Source organism: Mus pahari, chromosome 1 (assembly GCF_900095145.1).
Source record: "Mus pahari chromosome 1, PAHARI_EIJ_v1.1, whole genome shotgun sequence".
Taxonomy (NCBI): Eukaryota; Metazoa; Chordata; class Mammalia; order Rodentia; family Muridae; genus Mus; species Mus pahari.
In genome coordinates this window covers 108900991-108918966 of record NC_034590.1, presented here as the reverse complement: position 1 = coordinate 108918966, position 17976 = coordinate 108900991, and the positions used below count along the sequence as shown (strand labels likewise).

General features: G+C 49.0%; 1 protein-coding gene and 1 pseudogene across 1 annotated transcript in view; one reads left to right on the top strand and one right to left on the bottom strand.

Annotated features, from left to right (window-relative positions):
• The window catches only part of Inpp5a (inositol polyphosphate-5-phosphatase A), a 186385-nt gene that overhangs the window by 25874 nt on the left and 142535 nt on the right, over nt 1-17976 (bottom strand). The window contains exon 9 of the mRNA XM_021196094.2: nt 15204-15288. Within this exon, the coding sequence (XP_021051753.1) occupies nt 15204-15288 (85 nt within the window). The remainder of the gene's footprint in view (nt 1-15203; nt 15289-17976) is intronic.
• On the top strand, nt 6635-10432 carry LOC110329257 (annotated as a pseudogene).

The following is a 17976-nucleotide window of genomic DNA, read 5'->3' as shown; positions in this document are numbered from 1 at the left end:
CCTCTTCCATTCATCAAGGAGGTACACAGTGAGTGCATTTATGTTAAAGCCACTCCTCAAGGCACTTGGGCTGTCACTGCCCCATCCCTAAGGCCTGAGACACTCAACTTCAACCTCCATCTGCAGTTGGGACCAAGCCCCACCCTGTGGGTGCCCAGCTCCAGGGATAACCTGGGTTTCTGGCCTGAGGGTACCTCCAAGGCAGGAGTAGTTAACATCACACTGTGTTAGATCCCCATGGTGAGGAGCCAGCTCTGGGACCCCTAACTAATGTGGAGGAAGAATCCAGACAAGGGAGGCAAAGCAGGATCTGGTGTCCTGGTCACAAAGGTCTCCAGAAAAAGCAGGCCCTGGAGTACCAATTTCTACCCAGTGATGTGCTCTGACCAGATTCTTAACTGGTGATAACTTTATTATGTTTTTATTGAAAATTCATGCCGGGCGTGGTGGCGCACACCTTTAATCCCAGCACTCGGGAGGCAGAAGCAGGCGGATTTCTGAGTTCGAGTTCAGCCTGGTCTACAAAGTGAGTTCCAGGACAGCCAGGGCTATACAGAGAAACCCTGTCTCGAAAAAACAAAACAAAACAAAAAAAAAACAAAAAAAAAAAGAAAAAGAAAAAGAAAATTCACATAATGACATAACGGTACATTCTGCCCATATGCCCATAGTTTTCCCTCCCCCATACCCTCGCGGATACTTTCTGCCTCCTTACCCACCCAATTCTACACCTTCTTTTTCTCTCTCTCTTTAGAAAACAAACAGGGAAAGTTAAAGAGCAAACAAATCAGAATAAGAAATGAAAAAGGATAAGAAACACAAACACACCCACAAAAACAAAACCCATAAAAAGACAAAATTAGAAACTATAATATTCAAACAAAAGATCAATAAGATAAATAATCAAACAAAGCAATATGAGACAAAAAAAAATCTACAAAAACACTGCTGAGTTTATTTTGTGTTGCTATCTACTGCTGGGCATGGGGCCTACCCTAAAGTGTGGTTTGTACACTCGGTGAGATGCCATCGGAGAAAACTAATTTTTCCTTTGCAAACGTGTATGCTAACTGGAGAGAGCTTCTTGGTTAAGAAAGGAGCTCATGTCCACGTCCCCATCTCAGTGCCGGAACCCTGTCAGGCTTGAAAGTGTGCAGGTTCTGTGCATACTAACCATTAAAGGTTTTTTGTTTGTTTGTTTGTTTGTTTTGAGACAGGGTCTCTCTACATAGCCCTGGCTGTCCTAGAACTCACTCTGTAGACCAGGCTGGCTTCAAACTCATAGAGACCTACCTGCCTCTGCCTCTGGAGTGGTGAGATTTAAGGTGTGTGCCATCACAGCCCACTGTGGCTGTATGTTTGTTTGTTACTCAGACCAAGATATCTGCTGGTGGCAAGATGCATAAACTTCTCAGGATGGATGCCTATCCCTTGGTGGCATCCAGGGTTCCCTGGCATCTCTGTAGAGGGACGAGACATCCCAGGACTGACCCTGCCTGGGCAGGGAAGGAACTCGGTGAGGGGACAGAGATCCTAGTCCCCAGCCAGGGCTTAAGCCAACCAACTACAGGCCGGTCTGCATTGATACCTGCGGCCCCCCAGAATATGTGGGAGGGGGGGCATAGCCAGCATGACCGTGTCAGAGCACCTCTAATGAGGATGGCAGGAAGCTAGCCTGAGGCTGCCAACAGATAGTTATCCCCACCACTGTGAGAACCAGAGCTGCCTGGTTTTTAGTGGCACAGACTGTGACTGTGCCATAGGAGATACAGCAGAAGTGGTGAGCAAGGCTTGCATAGGAGAAGCTGTAGGTCCTGGTCACCCACGTGGCTAGATGGGTTCCACCCAGGTGGAGTCGTAGCTACCCTGCCTGCGCTGCTCCATCCTAGCCATCGTGGGCAGGCTGGGGATGCTGCCTCAGGAGCATGCCCACAGGGTCCTGTGAGGTAAAAGATCAGGGCATGTCACAGCTTCCAGGAGTAGGCTTACTTTGACATCTCAGTTTTCAGTTGTTTTTACTTTTGAGGAGTTGTTTGTTCCCTGCGCGGCCCTCAAATCTAAGAAGCAGTCTGGTCAGGTCTGAGTGGTGTCTTTCTACGCTTGGCTTGGCAGCTTTGCTGGTTTGGCAGAGCAGCCAATATCTGCATCAAGGAAGCCTGGAAACTGGTTCTGCTTGCTCATGAAGTATGCATTGAAGCCCCTGGTCTCCTGGGTCCTGCAAGTGGAGTTGCAGGCATGATTCTCTTCAGGTTCTACTTGGTGTGAGAGGGGTGCCTAATCCTCTCGGGGTGATTTAACTCCAATTCTGCCCTAGAATGGCTGTCTTGCTGCCCATGATGTTTGGGGGTGGGGGCACTGCATTGTGATTAACTCTTGACCCCCTACCCCACAAGCTCCCTTAAAGCAAAAGCACAAAAAAAAAAAAAAAAAAAAAAACCCAAAGCCTTAAAAAAAACGCAAAAAACATCTAAAATCTTTTTAAAAAAAAAAAAAAAAAAAAAAAAAAAAAAAAAAAGCTGGACCAGGAGGCTCTGAGTTTTTAAGCAGTCAGAGGACATCTGGCCTCTGGTTTTCATCTGCTGACTAAAGTCAGGATTAAACCTTGCCCCCATAGCTTTGTGCAGCTACTGGTGAGTGACAGGCTACCTTAGACAATGGAGGTGTCAACCCCTCCCAGAGCACAGTCCTATGCTGGACAATGGAGTGCCTGGTGGTTTTGCAAGGTCCAGAGCTGTCCACCAATCTGTCCTTGTCTCTCCTGGGACATATTCTGAGAGATGTTGTGCCCTGGCAAGCAAGTCCAGTGACAAGCTCATGCTGGCTATGCCCCCCTCCCACATATTCTGGGGGGCTGCAGGTATCGATGCAGACCGGCCTATAGTTGGTTGGCTTAAGCCCTGGCTGGGGACTAGGATCTCTGTCCCCTCACCGAGTTCCTTCCCTTCTCCATGGATGGTGTCAGACAGGAGGATGACTGGTTCTGTGTCGTAACTAAAAGTCTGTCAGCACACAAAAAGCAGCTAGTGGCCTCCTGCTCTTGGAAATGGTGCTTGACTCACAGGCACATGGGCTGCCTGGCACTCAGAGGCTTTGCGTGTGCCTATGAATGAGGAGGGAAAGAAGGAAAGTGGGTTTGCTGGGAAGAGGGCGTGGAGCTCAGGCTGGACCCACTCAGGTAGTGTGGGTGCTTGCCCCTCACATGGGCCTGACTTTGCTTACTGCAGGCAACAGCTGGTGGGTGGGCTTAAAGATACATCTTACCAATTTTTCATGCCCATCCTCTAAACATGACCCTGTTCCCGAGCCTTTATTCCTCTGACAACTTCATGCAAGAAAACATGCAGACCCTCTGATAGCGTGAAATCAGGGACAAAGGCCTGGGGACAAAGGGGTGAGGGGTGGTTGTGGCTGTGGCTGGCCAAATTTCAGCCACACACAGATGTTCCTAGGAATGTCTGAAAGGCAATGCTTTAAAAAGAAATGAGCCTTAAAAGAGTGCCTTCAGCGGTGAGGAGGAAGGCCAGGCCCAGAGCAGCATTACAAGCTTTAGTGATGAGCTGTACTGGGCCCTCACACCCATGTGAACTCTGTGCTTCACACCAGTCTGTTCTCTATGTCCTAGATGAATTTTGCTTCACAGTACTACAGTTCACTGACATTTGAGTCACAATCTCCAAGACTTCCAACAGTGGTAACTAACAGCATGGAAACCATATAGAAATGCTGGGTTCAGGCAACAATTATATCGCATTTAGCTACTGAGGGGCAGCATTTCATATCAAGCGGGGCGGGGCAGGGAGTGAACCTTGACCAGCTGCCTCCCACTGTGCTATGACTGGGGCAGCATCTCTGAGGAAAGCTTGAACTCCTGGGCAAAGTGATCCAGCCCCATGTTGCTGGCATAGATCAGGGCTAGAAGACACAGAGACACAGAACTGCTTGTGTTGAGTGAGGCTCCCCTGACTCTGCCCACACATGCTGTCATTCACAAGACTCCCTTCAGCATCCAGATTCAGTTACAAAAATGGCGCTTATATCCCATCTCATCTGAACTCTAATCAGTCAGTGTCACTGTGGGCTGGGGGCACGGACAGGTGGGCACCTGCAGGTGCTCAATGCAGCTGACCTGGGAACAAGCTTCCTCATGAAACCTGAGCTGTGCTGATCACTTGCCTTCCTAGCCTCTGCCTGTTCTGCAGGTGACTATCAATCTCTCTGACCACACAGCCTCTTCACAGGGGGCCCGCAGGGTCAGAAGGCACGGCCTGCAGGGCACAGGTCACTAACAATGAAGGCTCTGCTTTCACTGTGGGTGACTTGTAGGTATGATGGGTTTGGAAGAACCCTGAACAAGAAAACTTCCTTCTGGCTTAAACAACTGAAGCCCATATGATGAGCCTGGACCACTCTAGGCAGCCAGCCAGAGAGTAGCTGATGTGTGGTAAGAAGCACCTTGTATATAGGTATAGCCAGGACCTATACAAGAGCATGTGAGCCTATGACACGTTCCTCACAGAAATGGTGGTCACATACAGTGCAGAAGATACCCACCCTGGTTCAATATTTTTTCCATCTCAGGCTTTTAGTTCAGTTTCAGTCAGGAAAATAGACAGAGTATGGGTCAGCTTCTAGCCAGCCTGAGGCTCTCCTGAAGGAGGTAAGGACTCCTACCAAGTGTTCCTAGACATACTGACAGCTCTATGCAGATGTCACTTGAACCATATCAAAGGTCAGTCCTTACCACTAAGCTCAATTTTTTTTTTTTTTGTTTTTTGTTTTTGTTTTTTCGAGACAGGGTTTCTCTGTATAGCCCTGGCTGTCCTGGAACTCACTTTGTAGACCAGGCTGGCCTCGAACTCAGAAATCCACCTGCCTCTGCCTCCAGAGTGCGGGGATTAAAGGCGTGCGCCACCACGCCCGGCCACTAAGCTCAAGTTTTAATGTTTCTGAAATGCAGAATTGACCCAGAGAATAACTATTATGTAGGTTACATTAATATAAATTCAGATTCTACTATATAATATGCTCTTAAATTAACAGAATGATTTTCCTTGGAGTATTTCCTTGGCAATATTAACCAAAAAGGTCCCCCACTGATGCTGCCGACACAGGCTGCTTAGATACTGTAAGCCTGCGAGCCAAGTATCTCAGATCCAGAACACCCTTGTCTCACCAAAAAAACAGTGGACAAAGCTCTAGGTTTAGATGCAGCCCACTGTGAAACAGTCACCAGGGATTTAAATGTTAACTTGTCATAGTCCTCATAGTCTGCCACAGTCCGGGCTAGCCACCTGGATTTAAAAGCACAAGCAAGCATTGTCTAACCATTCCTTGACAGCTATTGTCTATGGGCATTGTTTCAAATCTTATCATGGAGAAGAAAATAGGGTTATTGGCAGGTCACTCAATTAATAGCTCCAAGATGGAAACAGGTGATTTTAAAACTTGCATTTATCACATGAAGATAATATCCTGACAAATCTCTGACAAGAACTGCACCCCAATTGGAAGTCAGCACACATATAAGAGATGCTCATCTTGACTGCTGCTCTATGCCCTCTGTAGCAGAGAACAGGGTCCTAAATCCATAGGACACCACATGGAGAAGACATTGCCATCCTTATAGAGGTAAAAGCCACCAGAGCTGGCAAGGATAAATCTGCACCAGGTCTAACTGTGTTTGACAAATACTTGTGGCTAAATGGCAATATAGACAGTACTGAATTCACCCTGCCAACCCTTCTTATCTTGGACACACACACACACACACACACACACACACACACACACACCTTCTCGATATTAGCCCTGCTACATGTCCATTTCCCTTGAAGTCGAGACAGGAGTCACTGGGTGCCTTGTCCCATAGGGAGGCTGTTCTGTGGCCAGATCTGCAGCCAGCATTGCAGTCACGGCTGTAGTTACGGCAGCTCAGGCTCACAAAGCCATATCTATAGCCTCTCAGGTGCCTAGTGTAGCACAGCCCAGAGAGCACCCTCACCAACCCACACCTGAGTGTTCCATAGCTCTCAACAGTCCAAGTGTGCATCACTGAGTGGGGGTGGGGGGACAAAGCAGTAGACAGCCTCCCTTAGCACAGGGAGTGGACTGGTGGCTATAGGACTGTGGGCAGCTGATCAGTCCACTCTCAGCGAGGCCAGCAGTTCAGGCTGACTCAGCAAAACCAGGGACAGGCTTTTATAAGATTTCTTGAGCTTTTTAGAATGGGGTTCTACCTGAAACAGGAGGCCTACTGTAGGTCACAGGGCTGGGCAAAAGGCCCACTGTGCATAGTTCACTGCACAGACATACGTCAGCAATGGATGCTGTTTGGGAAGCTATCAGTATCCACAGAGGCCCATCCATTCTCCTTCTCCTTGCTGGACAACAGCAACTGCTCATCCAAAACAGAGCATCATAACACCTTGTCATCTCTTCTCCAAAAATGGCTTGCCTTGTAGCAGCTGGTATTTGTGTCTAGGTTATTAGTGGCACTAATAAGCCTGAGTGACTTGTTTATCCCACCCAGGTAGGACAGGACCTACTTTATAAGAGTATAGGCACAAGCTGAGGTTCACACAATTTGTGTGAGCACCCACAGCCCAGAAGTATCTCACAAGATTGTGTTGCCCCCATGGCTTACGCTCTGTCCTGGCTGGGGCTAGACCTGCAGCAGGACTCCTTCCAGATGCCCCAGGCTCACACGGCTGGGAAGGATAGAGAAAGCAGAGAACAAAGTCCCCACAGGCCTTCAGAGCTGCAGCAGACCATGAGTATGCAGCCAGACAATATTTTGATCAGTGAGTCCAAAGATCTAGCTATTCTACTAGAATCTTGAGATAGTAAAACAGTAGGATCAGTGGCTAATTAAAGTATTCAAAGTAATCTTTGTAGAAGTAAATACTCTGAATATGAAATCTAAACTCTTGTTATGATTTGCTGCAATACAGCTGATGTTGTTGACCTTATTCAGGAATGGTCCGACCTGAGGTCTCCATTTGAAGTCATTAAACATCTAATGGTGTGAATTAGGAGTTCTGTTGCTGCCATTATTTTTCAAAGCCCTCAAGTTGGCTGGTACTTTGTGTGTACCCTCTTTGAGTGTTCAGTCTACTGTCACTTGAGTGTTCAGTCTACTGCCTGCAAAGGAGGAACAAAATGCCCACTTGGGCTCGAGGGAGCCCTAGCTAGAGAGGAAGAAGGGCTGCCACTATGACTCACTGGAGGGGACTAACTTGAGTGTACAGAGTTTTACAGGATCTGGTGAGGGCCATGGTGCAGATCTATCTGTCCTCTGACTTAGGAGAGAATTCTAAGGGCTGCTGAGCAGGTAAAGTAGGTCCTGAAGAGCCTGTGGAAACTCTACTGGGCTCTAACACAGCAGTGCCCACTTCACATGAAGCCCAAGCTTTAAATGACCACGGATCACTCTCTACAATACAGGCAAAGCCCCATATCACAAAGTGCTGCCAAGGTTTGCGAGGGTGAGAGCAAGGCTAACCACTGAAACTGCCGAGGAACAGGACTTACTTTTGACCAGTTTACATAGCTACACACACAGCGGGGTGGACATGGTTGCCATAGCCACTGCTATTCACTAAGACCCTGAGGATATGCTGGTGGACATTTGGGCCCAAGCCCCTTCCCTTTGTATGGTCTAGAACATGTTCACAGAACTTGTGGGCTGTGCACACGAGGGCACACAGAGTGTTCTAACAAGAACCCAATGACCATAGGTAGTCAGCACTTCATCTGGCCTCCACACAAAAACAGTCCACTGGTAAAGGCAAGAGCATCTGGGACTCTCAGATGGGGTCCTTTAGAGTCATCAAAAGTAATAATCTGGTGCAACATTACCTGGCTGGCTAACATCATAAGAGCTCCTGGATACCAGTAGTGCCTGGTTATCGGCAAGCTGAGTTAGCTTGCTGTTGCAATGGTCTTCGTCACACTGGAGAACCTTTGAAGTATTCTTCATATCTGGCACAGCCAACACTGCGGCCACCTCAGTGCTACCCTGCCCTGTGTCCCAGGAGTCCTTCTGGAAGGCATCTGTTGAGACAGTGGTGCCTTCACTGGGCCTTGCTCGAAAACAGGCACAGCTGCCACCTAAGCATGTAGCTGTCAACAACTGGCAACAGGATTTTGAAAAAGACGAGCTTCCAAAAATGCATCTATCATCACCACTGATAGGGAGGTGATGGACAGCAGGTGTGGTGCGCCCAGACCATGCAGAGACAGGAGCGGCTGGCACCGCTGTCACTTTGCGTCACCATGGCCAGCTGAACAACCCAGCTGCCAGTTGCCACTGTGCAAGGCATAAAACATACCCTCCAAGCAATCCCAGCAGCAGGACCATGCTGGAGGCTGCATTATTAATTAAGAGTAATGGCGCGTGGTCCTGTTACACGGCAGGATAATCGTGTTTAATTTGTGTATGTTTTAATTATGGCTTAAGCGGTGCCAAATTTGATCACAGTATCATCTTTTCAGTTCTGCTCTGCAAGCATGTTTGCATTAATTTGCATTTGAAACATAAGAAGCTGCTCTTCCTGGGGCAGTGCCTGCACACAGAGCCCCTTTCACAGGCCTCCCTCCCATCCCATCCCCACACTCCTCCCTCACTGCAAGTGACAAGCAGGTCTCTACTGTGCTCCAAGAGCTTCCAGAGCCTAGAGGCTGGTCTCTTCCCAGAGGCACCCTAGAGCCTGAGCCCGCCCTCCCAGCAGGATGAACAATGGCTGCATTTAATGTGTTTAATTTACTGAGATTGGGCTTAGCTCATTGGCCTTTCATTGTTTTGGAGATGGATTTAATTAACCTCTGATGAATCTAGCCAGCGAGTGTGATGGCGTGAGACCCCAAGAGGCAGGGCTATCAAATGGGCCATATTCCCTGAAACACTGGGATCTCCTGGCCTGTCCAGGATGACAGGAGTACTGAGGGGGCTCTGTTCTGGGTGGGGACCCAGTGTCCTAAGAAAATAAAGCAAAGCGTCTAGTCTTTGCCAGACACTGAAAAATCAACCTCCACTTTCACTTTAGGGGGGAAGCCACCAATGGATGACATACCAGTGTGTTAGGTATCTCATGCACCAGCTAGCCACAGGCCTGGGACAGCTTTCCCAGAGGACACCTTTCTACAGGGCATCCTGTGTTCTGAGCAGCACACCTTTCTCCTGTGAGTGAGTCTGTCTGTGACTGTTCTGATTTCTTACTCTTCCCATTCTTTACTCTTTCTTCAGAAATATGAAAGTCACTTGGAGGTGACCTGGCAGAAACAAGAGTACAGAAATTCTTAAGGGGATTTGGCCTGCTGGGAGAAGAGACTCGCAAGGTATCTATGGAGGTTATCTCCGGCTGACCAAATCCACAGAACCTGCTTCATATCTGGGCAGTGGGCAGCAACTCCACCTTGCACTATGTGTGGAGCAGCTTGGGGCCTCTAGCTGTGGTGCTGGTGGCTACCAACACCACTCAGAGTGTCCTGAGTGTCAACTGGAGTCTCTTGCTGTCTCCTGACCCTGCTGGGGCCCTGATGGTGCTCCCCAAGAATAGCACCCAGTTTTCTTCCCCTCTCGTCTTCACCAGGCTGCCTGAGTTTGACAGCACCAATGAGTCTGAGGGGGCACAGCCTCCAGGAAGGCCATACCCTCCATACCCCTGGCCAAGCTCTCCTGGAACAATATCACCAACTCATTGGATCTTGCTACCCTGAGCACCGTTTTTCAAGGCCGCCCTGTAGATGATCCTACTGGAGCATTTGCCAATGGCAGCCTGACCTTCAAGGTCCAGGCCTTTTCTAGATCTGGTCGACCTGCTCAGCTCCCTCGCCTCCTGCACACAGCAGATGTCTGCCAGTTAGAAGTGGCCCTGGTTGGAGCTTCTCCTCATGGAAACCATTCCCTATTTGGTCTAGAGGTAGCCACCTTGGGACAGGGCCCTGACTGCCCCTCAGTGAATGAACGGAACTCCAACGATGATGAATATGCACCTGCTGTCTTCCAGCTGAACCAGCTCTTATGGGGCTCTTCTTCATCTGGCTTCATGCAATGGCGACCAGTAGCTTTCTCTGAGGAGGAGCGAGCCCAAGAATCAGTCCTCTGCCAGGCTTCCACTCTTCGCTCCACCTTGGCATCTTCTCTCCCTCATTCACCAATTGTTCAAGCCTTCTTTGGGTCCCAGAACAACTTCTGTGCTTTCAATCTAAACTTCGGGGCTCCCACGGGCCCTGGCTACGGGGACCAATACTACCTTTGCTGGTCAATGCTTCTGGGCGTGGACTTCCCTCCGGTGAATGACTTCTCTCCACTAGTCCTTGGAATGATGGCGGTGGCCCTGGGAACTCCAGGACTCATGTTCCTGGGGGGGGGGGGTGCCTATTTCTGCTGCTGCACCATAAGCGGTATTCTGAGTACCAGTCCATAAACTGAAACCCACTCTCCAGAGGGAAGGGCAGAGTCACATCTGCCCTGCTGTGCCTCAAGCTGTTGGAGGGTGGAGGGTCAGTGTCGTGATCTGCTTTTCTGTAGAACTTCAGAAGCCAGCATCAACCTACTGGGGAGCTCCCAGTAAGTTGTCCTTCCAAATCCACAGAGAGGCCACAATCACGGGTCCCCACACTCCTGTTTCCTGTGGATGAAACTTGAATGCCTACATGTGTGACTATTGGCTGCCCTAAGGAGCATGAAATAGACATCCCCCCAAACAAACAAACAAACAAACAAACCTCTGTGGACTGGGGTTTCTGTCAAAAACCCACTGAAACCACCATAGACCATACTCCAGTAAGCCTGGTCTGACTGGCTGCACAATTTCTGTGGGTCCTCAGGAGGTCCTAGGTGGGGTGGAGGCAGAAGAGTCCATGTAGTAGAGCAAGACAGTAGACAGAACAGTGGATCTGGGGAGTGTGGAAGGACAGGCCTCTCAAGGTGGGCAGTGGGACCACATGCCACGGCTGGTAACATCCCCGACTGAATGGGCTTTAATGAGTTTAACAACCTACACTAAAAAATTGTTTTCCACATTTTTTTACTGTTTGCTTACTTACATAATAAAGTATATTCAAAATGTGATAATATGCTTTATTGGCTAGATAAAAGCAGTTATCCATAAGTTTTAAAGAGCTTCAAAACCCCTCCAAGAATTATTATGCAGATCTAAAATATATTCATGCATTTACTGAGCTAATAATCTGTGTAAGAACTACTGATTTCCCTCCCACTCCTTTGTAAGTCTCAGACTAATAGTAGGGAGAAGGATCTCCAGGCTTCTAAAGTGGGAAGAGATGACCACCAAGGTCAGTGATTGAGGGAAGAGCCAGTCATCAGGTGGTGTACCAGGACAGCAAGTGCCCAGTGCCAATGACCTCAATGCCCTGTGGTGGGTACCTCCCTGAGGAGGAGGTTTCTGTGGGGGTGTTACAGCCACCAAGGCTATCCTGTCCCATCTCAGTGACTTTGAGCAGGAAGCTGGAAAGGGTGCTGTTCATTAAAGTCCAGCAAACCTGATGATGATCACTCACACCAATGCCAGCGGCCCTCGTGGGAAATGCAGGCCAAGGGTGAGCATAAGGAAAACACCCACAACAGACACACGGCTGCAACAGACTCTCCTTAGGCAAGGCCCAGAGCCCAGTGTGAGCATAGCATATATTCCTGTTCTATGTGTCATCTGACACCTGGAGGTGACTGGCACAAAGACAGCAGGTGCTTCAAAGAGACCGGACACCGTGGGCACCTTGCTTGTGGCTGGAGAGACTTCTCCGCACTGTTGGGTCCTTTCCCCACGCTGGAGACACTGCCTGCTCCTTCTGTGGGAATCTGCACAGCAGATCAGTGCTGCCCCCTGTCTTGAGTGGGACAGTGCCACAGGTGGAGCACTGCAAAGACCAGTTGGGTCTCTGGCTGGAGACCTTGCACTGTGGGCCCCCCAGAACTGGGCTTCCACAATGAATAAAGACATTTTCTTCCTGGGTGAAGACGCTGAATCCAAGTGCAACATGATAGCAATGGGGGCATTTCCTCAAATACAAAGGTCCTTACATCTGTACTAAAACGTCACACAGGCCTGCCACAGGCTAGTTCAGACACTTGGCTCTGTAAAGCCTGGGAAAAATGAAACTAGAAATTTGGCTCCTTAGCTGCCTGGATGCTCAGGGCCATGCTTCCTGGAAGGGATGGCACAGCAGAGTCACTGCAGTAGTTAACGCCACCTGACAGCTTGGCATGAGTAGGGACAATGTTCAGGAAAGGGGCCAGCAGCCTCTTCAGTGAGACTGCCACTGCAGTAGGAGCCTCAGGCAGGAAACTTTCCTTTGGACACTGCTTCTTTAGAATCAGAAGACTGCAGGTGACTTGGGTGACGTTGCAGATGCATCAATCTGCCAGCAGGTGACATAAACTCGCCCTCCATGAGGCCAGTGCAGCCCAGTCAGAGCTCCAGACATATCTAACACCCAGCAGCTCTCCATACAGGCCAACAGTCCTCTGACAGAGCAGAGGGCAATGCTGAGTGATGGGTTCTGAGAACCCTGACTGCTCACAAGGTAACCATCCATCCATATTTTGAGATATGTGGCCTGTGCAGCAAAGGGAGATTTTCTGGTGCTTTCTTTAAGTCCTCAAAAATCATTCTCCAGTCTCCATCATGCTCTAACCATAGCAAAGGAGAGGCAGCTGGAAGATAGGGTGTCTCCCACACACCACACAGGGGTGCACAGGGGTGCGCAGGGGTGCCTGTTGTAGCCCATCACTTGGCTTCCCAGTCTCCCTGCCTCCAGCTCATCAAAATAGCCAACATAGCCCTGGTTAGACACTAATAGAAAGCTATGTGGTACAGGGCAGACTGATGACCTCCTGGGCACTTACTAGCTTCATTTTGATGATAACCAAAGCTGTGCAACTCTGTCCAGGCACCACAAGGAGACACAGGGCTGACAGAGAAGCCAATGGCTCTGGTGAGTTCCTTCCTGGAACACACAGACTTAGTATATGGAATATCCACATGTCCACTTACCCAGACAGCCTCCCATAGAAACACACCCTGAAGGACAGATTTGGAAGGTGCCCATTAGCTATTCTGAGTCTGTCCATACTGGTTTTCTCTCTGTGTTCCACCCTGAAGGAAAAGTCGACTGTGAAGAAGTTTCTCTGAACTTTTCCCAATCACAAGCAGCTCTGGGTCTACTGGTGTTGGTTTTCTATGAGTCATTTATTCCATACTAGCCTCTCTACCCAAGAAGTGTTCCTGGAGAGGTAGGGAAAGCACTGTATGCAACAGAACAGCAGCAAGCTGGCAACTCAGCTCAGAACTCAGGAACAAGAGAGTGGGGGTCTGGGCAATGAGTCTTCCAGCCTCTGGTTGCTATGTGGATGGAATGGGGACCTTCAGTGAAGATCTTGCCTCCTGGTATACTTTCAACAGCTTTGGACACAGTGAGAGAGATGTCTGTCCACAGGCAGGTCTTACTAGTACTCTTTTCAGGCTCTGGTATCAAAATGAGAACAGACGCTACAAGCCAGCAGAAGGGTGCAACTGCCTAGGCCATAGGAGGAGCTGTTCCTTCCTCCTCCAAGGCTGGGTTAAGATGCACTGCTATTTTGTAGAGACTGAAGTGGTAATCACTGAGCCTGTGTGGGTCTGAACTAGGTCCTCTGCAGATACTTTATGGCTGGCTAGCTTGGTGTTTTTGTGAGAATCCTAAGAATGGCAGCACAGTTTATCTCTGACTCTTTTGCCTGCCCTTGTGACCCCTTTCCTCCTACTGGGTTGCCTTGTCCAGCCTTGATATAAACATTTGTGCCTTGTCTTACTGTTATGCCATGTTTGGTTGATATCCCTAGGAGACCTGATTTTTTTTTTTTTTTTGAGGGGGTAGGGAACAGAGGAAGAGTGGACTTGGTGGAGAGGAGAGGTGGGTGGGTGGGAAGGGAAATTGTGGTCAGAATGTAAAGTATGAGCAAAGAGTTTAAAAAAAAATGTCCTGCTACTAGGAGCTATTGAACACCCAGGATCCCTCACTTTCCACTACCCACTGAATAGGATCTCTCCTTATTACTACCCGCTAAGCATCCAGGGATAAGAATTGAACCCATTGAATATTCAGGGAAGCTCCCTGAACCCACTGGTCATCTAACAGACCTCTTGCACTACAAAGTTCAAAACGTACCCCATGGGCCTGCCCTGATGAGGTACCCTCAGCTTAATTAAACACAGAAGGATTTTAATGGCACATCACTCATTTCTATCAACCAAAGGGAGACATCTGTTCAGCTCTGTCTTTAAAAAGTAATTTTCTACTGAGTATAGAAGATTAATGTGTGATAATATTTGGAATGGAGACTACTAATGAGAAGACAGTAATGTGAAGTACTGCATGACTTCATGCTGTTCTTAATGTGGCCCCTATACATGGATTACCTAGTGTTGCCACATGCATTAAGGATCCTGGGCAGAGAGGACATGAAAGTTCAAAGGTGGGATATAGTTGCAAGAAAGCAGGCACCCAGTTACCTATCTTAGTGCTCCGGATGCCAGCACTCATCTGGTGACAGACATGGACCTCACACAGAGAAAGCTAGTCCTTAAACTACCACCATAGGGCTCACTTCCCTTGGCAGGGTACCCTAGCTGCATGGGCTTCTTCCAACCTCAGGCTGCATCACTTGTCTTGGGGCCAAAGTCTGCCAGCTGCAGTCACTCTAGGGACTCCAGGACCCTGGCACCCAGCCTGGAGATCCTCCCACAGTATAGTCAATAGCTTTGGAGTTCCCCAAACTAAGAGAGTCTCAATTAATTCCATGAAGTAGAACCACCAGTTGCCTAGCGTTTGATGAGGACTCTGCAGTGGAAATCCCGGTGGGACCCAGCCCAGAACCCAACACTCCCCAGCTCTGCAGGTGTCAGAGTGGCAGGACACAGTGGCTTCCCCAGGCTATTTTCCGTGAGGGACACTGAGCCTGCAGTATACAGAGATGCCCATTCTTAAGGCTAGTAATGGCTAACTGGCTGAGCAGACACCACCACACCACACCACTCTCACCACAGCACAAATACTTCTACATGAAGATGTTTTACCTAAAACATCAGCATCTGCGAGAATGGAGACATGGAAGTGGCCTAAACAGATCACATCTCTCTGCCACAATTTGCTCTGCCTCAAGGAAACTCAATGCCCGAGCTGAGGAGGAAACCCATGCTTACCTCTACGACAGACTTGGAATCCAGGCGGAAGTTGAAATCACCGAAGACAAAGTAGGAAACTTTCTCAAATCGCTGGTCGATGATTCTGGGAGGAGAAATGGAGACAGTGGTCACTGGGGCTGCATGCCAACCAGCCCAACTGGGCCTGCTCTCTTACTGCTGCAGTAGCTACATCCTGCCCTGATGCCTCCAAGTCACACACAGTGGGGAATCCCTGGAATAGTATATTGGCTAGCCCATGTTGCTTTGCTGAAAACCTTCTCCACAGATTCTCTCCAATCACAATCACTTGATGAAGAGTTTCCCCCACCAATATATCCATACACACAAACATCTGGCTTAAGGACACATAACAGCTTCCCTCACAGAGAGGCTCAGGTTTCTCAACGGCCATAGCTGGTGGCAACTGATCAACAGCTCTCCTGCTTCTGAGGCAGGGCAGGTGGTCCTGATTTCTGATTTGAAAGTGAAACAAGGACCACTTACAGCACAGGATTAACTGACCAGACACCAGTAAAACAAAAGCATGAGTTCTGTCTAGCAGCAGAGGACATTCTGTAGTAACTGCAGAATTCACTGGCCACCCCAGCCTTAGCCATGTTACCTGCTGTGATGAAGTCCAAGGTAGAACAGGAGACAGGTTCATGTTTAAAATAAAATAAATAAAATAAAATAAAATAAATTTGATGGGCTGGGGAGGTGGCTCACTGGGTGACCTGATGATTTGGAATCATCATGAGTTTGAATCACCAGCATCTACTTAAAAAGCCACTGTGGCTATGTGTGCGCCTAGGTTGAGATGAGGGGAGTAAAGACAGGAAGACCTGAAAGCCTGCTTCCTGGCCAACCAGCGGAGCCGAAACTGCCAAATTCCAGTTCAGTGATGACTTTGTTTCAAGGTAGAGACTCCCAGAGGAAGACAGGCCACACCTTGTTCTGCCTGTGTGCTCATATTCATCCAGGTACCACACAAACACGTGTCACACACATGAAGCAGAGGAGGAGGAGGAATGGAGAGAAGGGGAGGAAGAGGAGGAAACGGGAAAGAGGGAGGAGGAGAAAAGGGAGGAGGGAGGGGAGAGTTGGTTACCAGGCAGCAGTCAGTCAGACAGACCTTCTCAATCACACTGACTCAGGTATCCAGTGGCTACCAGGAAGCCCGATGTGTCCTGCTGTGGCTTGGTTATTGCTACTCTGTTACAGGTGAGTTACTGTCAGCATGAGTACCAACAGGGGTACAGCCTTGGGGGAAAGAGGTACCTAGAGCTGAACCCAAGTTGCAAGGGGTACGAGAGGCCAGGAACCCTGGAGAGTAGCAGTTACTGAAGCCCTGTCTTTTAGGGAGGCTCATTGCAGTGTGAAACACATGTGGCTTACTGTCCACTGGTCTGCAGTGAGAGCATGAAGGCGTCCAGACCCTGGGTTGGCAGAATGAAGCCTCTGGGAGGGAGCCAGGTGCCTGTGAAGAAGGGAAGTACTGTGCTGCCAGGGCTTCTGAGGGACGGAGAACTCTACCCAAGGGTCCAGGCTGGGAAGAAGTCTTCTCTCCTGGAACTGGACTCTGATCCTATGATCTGTGACCTGCCGGCCCTGTGCTTGGCCATGACATGGGCTCCCTCCTGAGGCCTGTTGCTGCTCCTTCTGTTCCATCCACTCATGTTCTTCCCAGTGTTGTGTGGGACAATCTGCGAGGGACAGTCTCTGGCCTGACTTTCCTACAGGGCTGACTGGTCTGTCATTAAGTATTCCACGTACTTCCTACCTGGGCTGCCTCACATCACACAATATAGGTCAGCACGAGGCTGTTCTCTGTAGATTTTAAAATAAACACCTACTTCTATATACCTTTGATTCATGTGGCTACCATATGGCTACTGGTAGTTGACAGCTCAACCTGTTTTCAACATCTCCATTTTATTTCTGGAGTCCTAGACTATCCTTCCTTACTGTGGCCAGTTTGCTCTCCTCTTGGGGGACGGGGGAGAGAGATGGCCAGACACTTGAGACAGACAGTTTGGGACCAGCTACAGCTGTGAGATTCCCATGGCTTGGACATAGTGGACTCTCTGAAGATAGGTCTGGGCCTCTCCTCCCAAGCAGCTGGTCAGAGGCTCTCAATGGAGACAGAGTTGGGCAGGTAAGTGGGCAGCCAGGTTCCATGGCAGAGTCAGCTCCATTTCTCAGGGCATGTTCTACAGATCGGATAATAGTCAGACCTCTATGTTCACAGGCTGGCTGAGCACAGTGAGAACTGGAGAATCCTAAAGAACACGGGGGAGGGAAATGCAATGGTAGGGGCTGAGCTGGGGGTTACCAGCAGCTCTGGTGCCCACAATGCTGTGCCCATGGCACCGTGCCATATATAAATACTTCACCGTGCTTCTTCTCATAAAAGACAAACAAAGCAGAGCAAAGCTCTAGGCTGTACTAGGTGCAAGAATGAACACGGCCACATTTGGACAGAAACACTTTATATGTCTAAAGATCTATAATTTTATCTTGTAATCCAGAAGATCTACCATGAGAGAAAGCACAAGAACAGAGCTGGTGAAATGATCTTGTGTTCAGCAGCATTGACTTCTTGAGCCAAATACCTGTGCACTGCATCTTCACTCTCAAGGGTTCTGTCTGTCTCTTCTACTATGGTGTACGCGAACCACTTCAAGCTCTGCGCTGAAAAGGGGCATGTTGGCTTTCCCTGTAGTCAGAAAGCACTCAGCAGGCAGGCATTCAAAGCTGTGCAGAGGTTATGCTGAGGCCCCTTGGGAGGCCA